Source organism: Heterocephalus glaber, unplaced genomic scaffold (genome assembly GCF_053883595.1).
Source record: "Heterocephalus glaber isolate CG9 unplaced genomic scaffold, H.glaber_assembly_v1.0 deba00001472, whole genome shotgun sequence".
Classification (NCBI taxonomy): Eukaryota; Metazoa; Chordata; class Mammalia; order Rodentia; family Bathyergidae; genus Heterocephalus; species Heterocephalus glaber.
This window is the reverse complement of record NW_028258315.1, coordinates 14,492,897-14,508,407: the sequence shown is the minus strand read 5'-3', so window position 1 is coordinate 14,508,407 and position 15,511 is coordinate 14,492,897. Positions and strand designations below refer to the sequence as shown.

Sequence of the window (15,511 nt, the reverse complement as noted above, 5' to 3'; positions counted from 1 at the left end):
ACATTTATTCATGGCCAGCAGCGCACTTGGAAATGTTAAAGCCATAATGAGAAGCCACAGGCCAGCTCAGCAACACACGGTCTTCCTGAGAGACCCTGAAAAACTACCATTGTTTTCATTTTTCTCCCCCTTCCCTCCACCCAGCCCTAAATAGAAAACTAATCTTGTTCTTGAGTGGGATTTCAGAGGCCTGTTTTGGATCTCACATCCATTAGACACACCTAAAACTACACCATCGCTTACGTGTCTATTCCACATATTCTTTTGAGTTAGTCTTGTCAGTACAGTCATCCCTCCAAAGAGTTCCTCACCCTATCTACACAGGATTGACCAAAATCTGTTCACTCTGCTTTCCAAAAACACTGAAATTCCTGTAGAGGAAACACAAACTTTATAGCAGCAGCAGAGTGGAAGGAGTCAGGCAGCATGGAGTGGGGAGCTAGACACAGTCACCACTGCATTCAGAGGGGCTAAGTAAAAAAAGCTGAAAGTCTCTGTAACATTTTCATTCTAAATAATAAAAAATACACTGATGTTTACTTTTTAAAAGAAGTTGGCCTACCATGATCAAAACAAAACGGAAATCACTACCTAGAGCGCTAAAAACACACATGTGCGTGCACATCTCAGCCTTTATGGTTAGCTGAGCGCTCCAACAGCGTAGAGCCTTCCAGTCTCCAGCTGGGCTGCCCAGTCCATCAACCAGGCAGAGACCTTCTGGAGCAAGATTTGCTACTGAATGTGCATTACTGGGGACCGAACCCAGGGCTTTCACACTGAGCTACATCTCCAGTACTTTTTTTTTCTTCCCAATACTTTTTATTAAGACAGGGTCTGGGCCGGGGATTTAGCTCAGTGGTTTCGCCGCCTGCTGCGTTAAGTACAAGGACCTGAGTTCGATCCCCAGTACCAAAAAAAAAAAACAAAGACAGGGTCTTACTAAGTCACTAAATTGCCCAGGATGAGCTCAAATTTGCGATCCTCTAGCCTCAGCCCTAGAGTGCTAGGATTAGAGGCGTGCACTACCAACGCCAACTAGCTTTCTCTTTTAGAAAGAATGAGTTTAGGGCTGGGGATTTAGCTCAGTGGTTCCGCTGCCTGCCTACCTCGAAAGCTTAAGGACCCAAGTTAGATACCCGGTACCAAAAAAAAAAAAAAAAAGAGAATGAGTTTAGGGCCAGGATTTAGCTCAGTGGTTCTGCCACCTGCCTCGCAAGCTCAAAGTCCCAAGTTCAATCCCCAGTATGAGAGAAAAAAAAAAAAAAAAAAAAAAAGAATGAGTTTACATGATGGTCTTTTCTTGGTGAGGTGAAAAGATACCCATTGGGTAGGGATAAATGGTTATCTCCTATAACTGAAAGTATTTGGGAGACTAAGGCAGCAGGATCAAAAGTTCGAGGCCAGCCAGGTCAACTTAGTGACACCCTGTCATAAATTAAACAAACAAACAAACAGTGGGGATATAGCCCAGTGTTCCCTGGTTTCAATCCCTAGGAGCTAGAGACAAGACAGCTACAGAGAGAAACAAGACTTGTTTGTGCAACTCCCCTGCCCTGAGAAAAACTCTTTGGAAAAGAATAAAAAAACTCAAAAAAAATACAAAACTAAACACCTACAGACCTTACTGCTGTTAGCTGAGTGACAACTTTCTGCAGCAAAATAAAACTGTAAACACAAGAATGTTTTCACTGCACAGTTAAAAACTCTCATTATAAGCATCATCCAAAAACTCTAATCGCTTCCATTTGTGGGCTGGAAAATGAAACCGAGTAAGGCTGAACTGTGGCTTGCACCGGTCCTCACTGGAGACTTTTTGAAAGGAAGTCACCAACATAAATTCCCTCTCATCCCAATTCTTCCCTTCTTCCTCTTTTCCCCTTATGCAGACAAAATGTATAGTAACTGGGCCGGGGATTTAGCTCAGTGGTTCCGCCGCCTGCATCGCAAGTGGAAGGACCCGAGTTCGATGCCCGGTACCAAAAAAAAAAAAAAAGTATAGTAACTGGTGACCCTAGAAAGATGTGCACAGCAAGAACAAGTGGTACAAGAACCACTAGGCACTACTATCATTCTTGAAAGAATAATTTGTCCAAAACAAATACATAAATCATGATTATGGATTTCTGGGACTGTCTTTTCTCTCAGAAATTCTAAATGTCAAAAGAGAGTGCAAACAGTTGATCTTAAGACATTCGCTTCCCAGCCAGGTGTAGTGTTACACACCTATAATCCCTGTACTCAGGAGGCTGAGGCAGGAGGATTGTGAGTTTAAGGCCAGCCTGGGCTATGTGGCAAGATCCTGTCCCAAAAAGAAAAAACGTTCTTCCTATGTCTGTATGATATGCAGGCAATGGAAAACCCACAGGTAAAGAGTACAGTCAAAACCTACCCAATGCCCGAATTCACATTTCAAAAATAACCATGTTAGGTGCTACTGAGAGCTTGACTCTTCCCTTGCAGAGACAGCATGCACCCGTCAATTAACTAGAAAGGTACAATATACACAAGATGGACTCGGCTCAGCATCTGTCTCAATAGTACACTGAGCAAGTTCCAGGAAGCCAGGTTCCAAGTCATCCATTCAGCTTTAGAAGGCAGAGGTGAGGTCAAATCTCCTCAACAGCAAAGAGAAGTCAACAAATGTTCTTCAAAGCCTAGTACTATTAAGATTACACTCTTACATATCGTATTACCTCATAAGACTGCAGGAAATGCATGCCCTGATACCACCACCTACTGGAAGGCTGCAAAGGCTTCTTCCGCCCTGCCACCCTAGAACAGCTTCAAACACAACATGCCCCCATGGGTTTCACTAGTAGAATGTGATCATAACAAAAGATGCTACAATAAACTCTTAAAAATTCAGTAAGATGATATTTGAGACAGTAATCATTAAAGACTTGCAATGTAGGGGCCGGGGATTTAGCTCAGTGGTTCTGGCACCTGCCTCACAAGCTCAAAGTCCCAAGTTCGATCTCTGGTATCAAAAAAAAAAAAAAAAAGACTTGCAACGTCTAAGTTTGCTTGAAGCTAAACCTGAACACACATATTTTTCTTTCATACTCCTGCTGGAGATTTCAAGGTAAAACACTGTTTCATTTATGCTCAGCTGCCAGAGAATACAACAGTCCATTGCAAAGGGAAAGTCAGCAGCACTGTCAGCTGAGAGAGGCATTGGGCGTTAGAAGCAGAGTCCCCTTCCAAGAAAATGAAGCTACTCATGGTGCCCCCATGCTGACAATACCTCAGCCAGAAGTGAGGGAGAGAATCAATCACACAGCTACAAGAGTGGGTGCTACCACCTCTGACCACAGATGGTGTAGAACTCTGCTCCCCAAACAGAGCTGAAAGCTAAGGCCAGACATGTGAAGAAGATGCACTTGTCTTGGGTGACACGAATGTTATTATCACACAGTCCAGTGTATTTACCAAGGGGATTGTTTTCTTTATAACATCCTTAAAATCTCTCTCATGTTCATTCACTTTTCAAATTAGAACATGGAGAAGGTTTCTTATGGTGCATCTGTAATCATTACTGAGACAGTTAAACTTTTTTAAAAGAGTAACATAGGGCCGGGCGGGGATTTAGCTCAGTGGTTCTGTTGCCTGCCTCGCAAGCACAAGGTCCCAAGTTCGATCCCTGGTACCCATAAAAAAAAAAAAAAGAAAGAAAGAAAACAACTAAAAGAGTAACATAACATACAAAGCCCAGTCCAGTCAAATATCCATCATATGCACGCTTGTTAACTATACTCAGAACATATCTAATGGTATCTGAGATACAAGAAATTTACAGACATTTCACCATGAAGAAAGCAAACTAAGGGTTCAAGCTATGTACCTAAAACTTCAAGACCCAAAAGCCACTAAGTATCTACAAATGGCCAGTCTTTTCCTTCTAATTTTCTACTACCCTAAGGTTTCCTTTACAGAAAATCTAGATTGTTTCCCAAAAGTAACTATAATTCTGCAAAATGAGTCAACAGAGAACATGAGACCAAAGGAATTTCCCCCAATCTCATAAGATTCTAATAAGAAGTCATGAAAGACAGTAATGCAGTAAAACATCAAACATGATAAAATATAAATTCTAAAGGTTAAAAAAAAAAATTTAAAGATATGAAATACAGCCAATACCAGCAAAGGGCTTTCTAACTAAAGCCATCATTTTATGTTATTGCCACTAACTCTGAAACTACAAACAGCATGAAACTAACAGTCAGCTTCTTACCAAACTATCTTAGGTTTAATTAGGAAAGTTACAAAAGTAATTGCTGGTAAGCTTGAAAACAATTCCACAATCACCAACTTGGTTAAACACCAATATATTTACAATGTACACAATGAAAATTCTGCTTTCCTGCTAAGGAAGACCTTTGGAAAAATATCACATTTCGTTCTTTATAGATTTTTACAAGCGCCTCTCTTTAGAAGCTGGCAAAAACACCATCTGATATCGCATCAGCACTGATGTTAAGTAGTAATCATTGACAAATTTAAGACCAAGGTTAACAAAAACTGGTAACTCTTTGGTCAATTTTTATGGTAGGAACAGCATTTTGTTTGGGCCATAGCATGTTCTGTTTATTCATTTTTAATTATTATTAATGACAGTACTCAGGAATCCTGTAACTTTGACTCCTCTATGAAGATCAAGAGACTGTATGAGCGGGCCCTTGTTTGTTCCTATGTGGCATAAACTGGCACCTGAATTTGCCATCCCTGGTTTAATTAATTACCGGTACTTTCAGCCTTGGGTACTAACCTTTTCCTCGACGGCCCTTCTTCAAAATCTGAAGAACTAACATCGTTGCTAGTTGAGGACACCTGGGATGCATCGTCCTTCTCATTCTCTGACTGTTCTGACGCTGGTCCTAATCCCTTAGACTGGTCATTACCAAGGAGCCCTACAGGTGAGAAAAGGGGACAAACACTTAAATACATCGCATCGGGAAGCAGCACTTTACCACAGTTGTTTCTATGTGTTGGCTGATGAAGGCAGACAAGAATGTGGGTACAAGAAAAATTTTCAAGCACACACACCTTTGGAATGGACAGAACAATAAAAGTGCACCCTGTTGTAGGTCTTTTAAGAGAGTGAAAGGCCCAACAAGGAAGCAATTTCAACAGTAGGATATCCAAGCAGAAATTTGGAATCAAGTGATACGTATAATTTAGGGTTCTATTTTAATGTATGTAAACATCTTTTACGCCTAAAGGGTAGAAAGGAGTATCAATTATTATCAAGTCAAACTAGTTATTTGTGAATGTTAAACATTTATTCCACAGATACTGAGATCTTTGGAATTTCCTTCAGGAAACAGTACATGCCACACAATAATAAACATTATCTTGTAGTTACATCTTAGACATAAACTAGAAATCTTAATATACACTATTTTCTCTTCATAACCATCCATTCCTTTAGACTATAGCCAGATTTGCCAAAGACTTCTCAAAGGCTAAGGACTCTCTTTGTAGGATTTCCACCTTTGGTACCAATGGATACGTTTTTAGGGACAAAAATGAGGATCCTGGGGTGAGGTCTGCAGGCCCGTAGGGGGCTCTAGAAGCAGCTATCTACTAAATGATATGGAACTATTTTAATAAGCAAGCAGTAAGGCCGCACTAGTGGGTAACAGCTGAATAAAAGCCTCATGTCTACTGTTCAGACTCCTTTGCATCTACAGATGCAGTGTAGGTTCTATCAATGAGAAGATTCCACTACATCAGCATCCCAGAGCAACACTGCAGTTACCAGCTTTGTGGGCAACAGGAACTGGGCGTGGCAACAATGCTCAGCATAATACTTGCAATGTCATGGGACAAGTGTTTGACCTTGAAGCCAAAAGTACAAGATGACCCTTGATCTTTGGTGCTTTTTGTTTTGTTTTGGGGGGGGGGGTTTCCCGCTCTGCCAACCTTTCTACCAATTTTATGAGCACTTCAATCCATGTATTCAACAGTATGGTCTGAACTGAAGCAAGAGCGGTTCTTGATGGTCTAAAGACTTTGAGGAACACAGTTTTCTATATACAGTATTTGCCAGCATGATCTGAAGGAACACAGCACAATCAACCAACAAAGCCCTGGGGCCTGCCCTGTTTATGCGTACACTGCCCCAGTTATTTTTTTTTTTAACATCATTTCAGAGAATGAGTAATAACCCAAGGTAGGAAATCTAAACAATGTAGTGTATAAAATCTCATGGCCATTGACCTATATGAATGAGGCTTTAACTGTTAGGGCTATAATACAGCTGTAATACAGAATTGACAATGAATTTCCCAAAGAAGAATAACTGTGGGAAGTCTGCACTGTGAAACAAAAAAGAAAAATAAGAAATCCAACAGTACAGAAACCTCAGAATTCAAGGACAGAAGTGTGGATACCATTTCAGAGATAAGAGCTCTACTATGTGTCACAGTAGCCACTAGTCAAGTGTATCTATCAAAAACCTGAAACAGAGCTAGTCTGCATAAGGAAATGAATTTTAAATTTTACTGAACTTTAATTTTAAAAATGAATTGTAGTATTTCATTAATTTTACATTATTAATTATGCAAATATTTCAGATGTACTAGGTCAAGTTCATTAAAATTAATTTCACCTATTTATTTTAATTTCTTTGAGTATAGCACTCAAAAAGTACAAGTATGCATGATTAAACTAGTATCTCTATTCATCAGCACTACTTTAGAGAACTAATGCAGAGATGGAAGGGGGAAACCCCAATCAGTCAGATAATACAAACAACACTTTCAGCATAAGTTAGAAAGGGACCCAGGATCATAATTTATGACTAAAAAAATAAAAGGGGGAAAAAAATAAGATGCACCTTAATTATAAGTGCATTCCTGGTTGGGTTCCAACTTTCCAAATAAGAGAATATGGCAGGGAAGGTGAATGAAAGGAGGGAGAATCTGAATTTGTTTTGTTTAACACCTACTATACTGTCAGAAGACATGGGCATAATCCGACATAACCTAAATTCTCATGAGAGGAGACACAAACAGTTGTATGCATGGATTATGTAGCACTGGGTGCAAGAAGAAACACTGCATGTATTTAGCGAGGACCAAGTGATAGGGGAGGCCTACTGAATACAAATCAATACCAGATACCAATACCAAATGCCAGCAACACAAAGACCAGAAAACACAAGATTTGCAATGTGTGTGAAGCTATGTTCAAATCATGAAAAAAATAAAGAATGAGGTGCTTTTAGGTGAAGATGGGTAGAAATGTTCCTCTGCCCTTTGGAATATAGTTAAGACCTTAAGTATTTGCTGAGTACGCACTGAATGGGCAAAGGAAGCATTTAGTAAACTAAGTTAACACTACTGAACTGACAGCTTTACTCTTGTCCTTACAGATAGGAAGTAAAGATCATCATTTCTCCAACTTGAGCATGCATGAGAATCATCAAGGGGGTCTGACCCCAAAGCTAGTTTTAGATTCTAATATTCCCAAGTAATGCCGAAGCAGGTTGGGGAGCAGACCTTGAGAACCACTTCTGCAAGGAACTGCAGGGTCACGCCTATGGTTAGAGAAGACCTACTTGCCCTAGGTACTAGAAAGCTGCAGGCCAAGTATGGATTAATCCCAGGTGATGGGCCATGATTATGACCGCACTGTATCAATCAGAACTCTCGGGGAGGCTCCCACACTGAAGCTCTGACAGCTGGGGCACTGGTCCACCTTCTACCAATAGTCTTGTCAAAGTACAGGCTTGCTTACAACACTCAGCAGCAAGGTTGTTAAGAGTCAGTTGATATGATAAACGCAGACTCAAAAAATAACAGGTTGGAGAAAATGTTCATGTCTAAAAAGCCTCTGTGTAAAAAGGCTGCTCCCAAAACAAATGTGTAAGTATAAATTCAGGGAAAATGCATGAACAGATCTTACATGAAAATGAAAAATACCTGGGAATTTTAGTTGGCTTTACTGAGAGCTCAATGTGAGGCAAAGGGATGAAGCCACTCTAATTCCAAGGCATGACTGAGCCACATTAGAAGGACAAACAGTAGTGATTCCACTGTCCCCTTGACCTCCTCAGACTAGAATCTTCGGAGCCCACCACGCTTCACCTCACCCATCCCAAGGAAGAACAGTGAGTGATGATGACCTGAACCAGGCTGCTGCCTGAATCATTCACTCTCCAGATTCCTAAGGGTCCATACACAGAATTAATTGCTTGTTATGCAAATTAAAGGTCCATTGCTTTCGTAGCCTTTTTTGTAGGGGTAGAACTGACTTTGTTCTGCAAATGACCAACTTGCTCCATCTGAGCACTCCCATTCTGTATGTATCAGCCCAGAAAAACACTTATATTTATTTTTAGTTCATAGTCTACACGGTTGGATAAACCAGGACCTTTTCTTTTTCTCAAATCCACTCCCCTTCCTCACATCTCCATTATTCTTTCTAACTCTGATTTTTTTTTCCATTTTTGAATGTTTTAATCCAAACCATACAGCTTGCCTAATCAAGGAGAGCCGGGTCAGCAAGATGGAATACGATGCCACGGGCCAGAATGGCCATTATTACAGCATCGGAGGAACTAATGTGCACTGCCTTTTCTTTGCCCTAACACAGCCCTGCCACCAGTTTTTCAAATTATTATTTTTAGCCAACAGGAAATAATGAAACAACATTCTCTCCTTCACATACTCAAACCATTTTTCATTTTTCCAAACCCCTCCCCCAACCAATACAAACCTTTGTTGAGGAGAGGAGGTTAAACAGAGGAAATTGAATGGCCCAAAGATTCCATCTCCTCACATTAGCATTTGTTCTTTCTCCTCTATTAATATTCAGTAGGTTGAACTTAAATTAAACCATGTCTATTGTCTTTCACAAAAGCAATAAATATGAGCTCAAAATTCCAAATCACTGCACAGCTTGGGGACTGTGCCTGCAACCATCAGCTAGACACCCTCAGCGGCTAAGAGCACTGCGTCGCATCCAGAACACCACTCAACCACCAAGGTGCAGCACCCAAGAAATCACATACAAGAGAACCCTGTCACCAGAGGTTCTGCGAATTCAGAAGCTATTCCTGCCGTCTCCCAAACTGGCAACAAATGAAAAGCCTTCCAAAGGCTGCACAAGGAAATGCAATCGAACAGGCTTCTTTCTGGGTCTGGAACAGCAAGAGAAAAGGGCTAAGATTTCCTGTTGCAGACTGGAGCTGTTATATGTATGATCACCTCCCTGCTGCCTTTCCTTGAAGGCGGCTAGAAAAACTGAAACAACTTAGGCCAAAGATTCCTTTGGCTAAGGAACTTCTAAGCAATCGATGAGACTCTAGATTTCAAAATGCAAACATGTTAGACATTAGGTAATTCTAACACCTGAAAGGGGCTGCGGGGGACTAGAATATGTAGTCCTTATAATTGTACAGTTACAGTACTCTAGATGCAAAGAGGTCACCGATCCTCTCCATCAGCTACATATATATGACAGAATATAAACCAAATCCAATGTCTCCCATTCCACAAAACCAACACCGATCAAAAAAAGGGTTAAAAAGAGAGGAAAAACAAGGAGGGCTTTGAAGCTATTCCAGGGCTTCTCAAACATCTGGAGCAGACCAAACTTATTAGCATATTAGGCAGAGTCAATGTATTTAGCTTTGTTGTGGAAGCCATGTACAAAAGGTGATTCGGTGTTACAGAGCCAATGGCGTCTGTCACCCTGTCACTGTGAGACAAGGTATCGCATTACATATTAAACAGACAAGCATCCAAAGGGGGCTTTCATTTCCAGCAGTAATTTCTCAGCGTGTGTGTTTGTGTGTGTGCACGCACATACAGCACTAAGTTGAGAGGAAAATTATAAAAGCAGCCCTCTTGGTTGAGACCCTCTCTGAGGTAATCAGAATGCATGCTTTGCCGCCATTACTAGTGAAAAATAAAAGCTTGTGTTCACACAGACTTTGAAAGAAAAAATGGATTGTCTGCTTTTCAAACAGTGTAGGCATTCTGATGCTGGGCCAGCTTCCTGGGGCCGATGGGAATGTGGAAATTAACCCCAATCCTACATGCTCAGGTCTCAGTGACACCTCCAACAGAGCCCAGGGTCCAGGACAAGAGATGACAGGGAGGGGTCTGCAGAGCCCAGTCCAGGCCCGCCCACTGACATGGTCACCAGATCAATGCACTGATGGGGCTGGCAACAGATGACGATCTCAAGGCACAATGTCAGTGGCTCTCTTATGGTCAATGAGGCACAAATGAAAACGGCTTCATACCTCAAACTGAAGAAAATAATTATCCTTCTCTCTCAGGAGAATGGCCCCTCAGCAGTCTGGGGCTCCCTTTTGTCTATTCTCCAATCCACTATGGAGATGCCCACTCCAGTCAAGAAATGTAATCAACATCTCCTCCACCCATGAGCCCTCAAATAAGATACAAGCTACAGGGGAAAACACAGTTTTTGTTCATTTATGTACTCAATCCCCAAAATATATTAATAGATATAAGAACTGACTTACGTGATCACTCCACAAAAACCCTTTGATCACCACAGATCTCTGTCCCGAAGACGTTCTTTAGAAATCTAAGTCTCCTTTGCATACTCAGCTTTTTGAGAAAAGATGTTAGATAAAAACCTGACATGATGATCATTAACATTGAAAAGTTGGGTGGGCCGCTGGGTAGGCCAGAAAATGTCTGACCCTATTTTCAGAATCAAGCAAGTAAGAGGTCTGCGACCCTGGAGCCCACAAAGCATTTCCTCACCTTTGCTGGGCTTGTTCCTCAAGCCCAGCAAAGTCACACAGAGGAAAGAGTAAGCAGATCACTGTAATTTCTCAAAGAGGCCCTGTCTGGCTTGTCTAGTCCCCCTCTCCCGCAATGCATGACCAACACCCAAAGACAATTAAAGCCTCCCCAGATCCCACTTCCTAACCAATACTCATAAGGAGAGAAAATGCTCCTCTCTCAGGGTCAGGCTCCAACAAAAAATAATAAACAGCAAAGCTTTCACATGAGCTTTATGCAACACAAACAAAATTTCAATAGGAACATGATCTTGAAGAAAGATTTCTGAACCAACCCCGGACCTTCTATACACCATGATCACAACCATGAGCATGCTGCACTCCTCATTTTGGCTTAACTCCTCATTTCTTTGGGTCAAAGTCTGTACTCCCTGCACTCTTTCCTCTTTCATTCATTTTTCATGCTTAACATGACATGTATGGTGTCAAAGCAAATACAGTATCTTGAAGAACACTGACTGAATTTTAAACACCTGCTATGTTCCACAATGATACATTCTACTGCTCCATCTCATCACCAAAACTCTACTATCCCAGGGCACAACTCTTCTAGGTCCATCCACTTTCTCAACACCCTTTTAATTTCACATTGACAAACCACTCAAACATATGCCTACCAGGCTGGTGGCAAGTAAGCAGCAAAGGTGTTGGGCTCTCCAGTTAATTAAAAAGACACCGAGACCCACAGCTGACCACCTCAAGAGGTCAAAAGGTGCCTTTCCCATTCTGACAAAAAATCCGCAAAAGGCAAAACTGGGTTTGGGCTGGAGTGGAAAATGAGCTGCAGAACAATGGCATCATCAAGAGCACAGGAGTGAAGCACTGTATCAGGTAAACACTGGGGTGATTTGAGATTTTTAAAAAAATAGATAAATGAGATGAGTGTGTTCAAAACCTTTTGTTCACATAATCTAGCATGCCAAAACTTGACTTTACATATCATGGAACCTACGCTTCTCAAAGGGAGATTTCCACATACATAGCATGCTGACAGATAGCTAATGATATTCTACCTTTAGGTAATTATAATGTGCGCTTGTGTTTAGGTCTTTAAAGCTTGGCATCATTCAATTTACCCCACAAATGTAAGTTTCCAAACCAAACTAGTTCTCCGATTTTAGCAAGGATCTCTAAAAATCAGAAAAATGATGGCTTTCACTCCAATCAACAAGCACCATAAAGTTAGCAGTTTATGTCCTAATCTGTGATGATACACAAGCAAAATTCCACACACTTTTTGCCCTGCCCTACACCACAATTTGTGGATACATTAAGAGCAGTACCTTTACCGCATAACCTGAGTGGCTGACTTCATGATCCAAAAGGCCCTGTAGGAAGGTCTAAGTTTGTAGAAGGACTTGGAGAAATAGCAGTTCTCCGTTTCCTTATTAAGTCATTGGCATATAAACAAATTAACTATCAACCCACTTTTCAGATGAATATACTAACAGGATCAAGTGGTCCATTCAAAGTCCAAACAAAACCTGCTGCCAGGAAACGGGTTCAGAGAGGCCTACTGCCTTGCAGAGCCAAGTCTTTCCAACACTGAACTACAATGGAAGCAGACAGAAGGCAGGACTATAGGAATGTGGTGGCCATGAATCTGCAAAGGTCTGAGACACCTAACACTCATCTATGCTTATATAGTGATACAAATACAGACTAACGCACAAAAATATGGGAGAAGAATGAAGAGCACTCCAAGTTCAAAGTATTTAGGTCTAACTGAGAATTACCTGAGGCCTCAGTATCCATTTACATGCCTCAGTTTCCTCCATCTTTTGAGGGAAGGAGACAAGAAGAGGTAGAAAAAGAAAGGATTCAGGGAAATGAAACCAAACATGCTATTTATAAAGGAAACCAGAGCTAGGGTGAGGATGAACTAATTAACTTTAATCAAACATCTATTTTTAAATGCTGAGAAATGATCACATAAATTGGTAATAAAATAAAGGGTTCAGCTATAGCTGGATGGCATTCAGTCCCTAGAGAAATGTCTACATTCATGCAAGCCTGGTTAAAACTGCAGATTTGGCCAAAATGGTCAACAGAGCTTAATGCTTTCAGAGCGACATTAATTCTCTCTTGTAAATTTCCACAGTGCCTTTGCAGGAACCACCGTTGCCCCTAGGGAGGCTATCAAAGCCAAAAGAATATTAACATTACGCAAATCGAAACACTTTTTACATACCACTCACATATATACACACACATATAGCACCTTGCCATCCATAATGGTTTTAATCAGGACCCCGGAAAGGAAACCCACAAAGGCCTCTTTCTCCAACAAAAGCCAAACCAGCCTGAAACATATCTCGAGCTATTTGGTTTTTATTTTATTGATAGGAACAGACCTTCTATCCCAGGTTCCTCAAGATAAGCCACCAAAAACTGCACCTGACAGACCCGTGGAGCAGCCATCCTCAGAGCCGGATCATTGCAGAGAGACAGAGAGGAAGGACAGAGGGAGGGAGGGAGGGAGGAGGAGGGAGGAAGAGCGCAGTGAGGCAGGCTCCGGAGCACTTGTCAACAATCCTCCCCTGTACGTAATAAGCAAGCGGCGGCGGTGCAGATTCCGCGCAGCAATAGGACGGCCAAGCAGCAACGGGGCCGAGGGGGAGGGGAGACAGCCAGAGAGCAGGTTATTTATGTGCCTGTGAGGGAATCGAACACCGAAGAGGAGGGGTCTCTGCCCGGCTTTTTTTTTTTTTCTTCCCAGTTTGATAAATTAAAATGAGATAAAGCAAAAGAGCAGACCGACCAGCTTTGCTTTTCATCGTGCCATTTCCCCAACCTGCAATGCAGAAAAATCCAAGTTACAGATTTCTGGCGTGCGGGAGGGTAGGAGGACAGTCACAGCGTAATTGTCCGCACTTGTGTCCGGCCTGTCAGACATTCACTTCCCCACTGCGCTCCCTCCCTGCCCACACCCCAACCCTAATGATAGGGGATCCAGGGCACGGTTTCAATGGCATCCCTTTTAATATCATAATCTGTGTCATTCAGCACTTGCCTTTTATTTGTTTTTATTTGTTTTTTTGGCTGGGAAACCTGGGCAGCTCTCCAGACAGACTGCAGAAATCTCTTTCCACTCCCTCCCCCAGCCCGCCCTCCCCCTTCCTGCAATTCCAGCCACCACAGAGCTTCATTACTTCTGAAGGGAGCCAGGGGCCCGCAGGCCAGGGAGGCAGGGCCACCCTCCCCCAGGCCCAGCCAGGCCCCTCCCCAAGGCACATAAATTGATCTAATGTAATCAAACAGAAGCTGTTTTCCCTCATTGTTTCTTGAGGATCTTTCACAAAACAGACTCAGTGGCCTGGCAGCTGCTGTGAGGGGTGGAAAAGGCAGGCGTCCAACTGGCCTCAGATAACTGCAGCACACATCTCTTTTTTGATTTTTCAAGTCAATTCTTTTGAAGCTTTTGAAATGCATCTGGCAATGATGATGTGTAAAACACATGCTCTCAGCACCAGCCACAAGCTTTTCTTTATGCCATTCCAGGGAGGGGGAAAGATGGTGGTGAAGCCCTCCTAGAAACCACAGGGCCCTGGAAGTTTGCCTCCAAGATTTACCCAAGGGAACCTGGAAACTCATTACTAATACTTTTAGTGTGTTGTTTCCTAGTTGCTGGCCCATCATCTCAAGAGCCTCTTTGGAATTCTAATACTTCAAACACATTAACTCACTTCAACCTTGAAAAACCCTGAAGCAGAGGCTAACTTTGCTAATGTCACCTGGCTAGGAGTTAAAGAGGGGCCACTCTGACAAGCTCCTGTTTCCTAAATCCCCACATCAAGACACAGTGAGGACAAATGTCAATATGGCATCTACCACTTCAAAATCAGAATTACAGATAGGGCCCCCAATCTGCTGATAAGGAAGCTGTGACTTGGGCCAGTTTGCTTCTTAACAAAGATCCAGAGCAAGTTCCTGCATCTCAACAGATGGGTATATTCAAGGGTCCTGAGGCCTGGGCCTTTAAGTGTGGGCCCACCTGGCAGACAGCAGAACTAGTGCCAAACCCCAAGGCAAAATGTTCCCAAGACGCTGAGCAAGTGTTTGGCATGTGTCCACCCACAGCGTAAGTCACACGCAGTCAAGTAAAGGGCAGTTAGGGGGTGAATGTTTGGCTTCTTTTCCCTTGACTGGGACAGACTGTCTGGTTCCTTCAATAATGAAAAAGCACCCAAAGCAGAGAACAGGAAAGGAGATAGCAAGGAGATATTTTGATATATGCTAATCTTGACGGAAATGCTAATAAGGAAGTAGAAACCTGGGACATAGGATGTTTGAGATCAAGTAGGGATGCTTATTCTCAACATCCCCAGTTCTCACACTCCATCCCTGAGCTCACCTAGGCATTAGCAATAGACCGTATCCACCCTTTTCTAATACCACTGCTCCCTTCACATCAACCCTTCACACCAACTACAGAGAAAACACTTTAAAAAAGATGGGACAAACTTCATCATCATCAGTCTTGAGTAGCTGTTGGGGCAGGATGGAGACTTAGAAAACCCTTACTTATGAACACCAATAAGTCTTAAACTGCTTAGACAAAATGCTGCTCCCTTATAAAGGAGGAAGCACACAAGCAGTACCAGATTAGTAACATCCTCTGAAAGATGAAGAATAAAAACAGGAACTACATTCAGTTTAGGAATCACAACTTTCACACCTAAAATGGGAGAGGTCAGAAAAGGTGGGGAGAAGCTGGCCACACGC

At 42.2% G+C, this 15,511-nt stretch overlaps 1 protein-coding gene across 5 annotated transcripts in view; it reads right to left on the bottom strand.

Moving 5' to 3' along the window:
- The window catches only part of Jarid2 (jumonji and AT-rich interaction domain containing 2), a 253,956-nt gene that overhangs the window by 107,385 nt on the left and 131,060 nt on the right, over positions 1–15,511 (bottom strand). For 3 of the 5 annotated variants that reach the window (XM_021260621.2, XM_087181178.1, XM_087181180.1), the window contains one exon: positions 4,766–4,907. The exons of 1 other annotated variant lie outside the window; for it this stretch is intronic. In XM_021260621.2, the coding sequence (XP_021116280.2) occupies positions 4,766–4,907 (142 nt within the window). Of the gene's footprint in view, positions 1–4,765; positions 4,908–13,140; positions 13,861–15,511 lie in introns of those variants that run through there. One more of the 5 variants, XM_087181179.1, reaches the window with a different exon arrangement.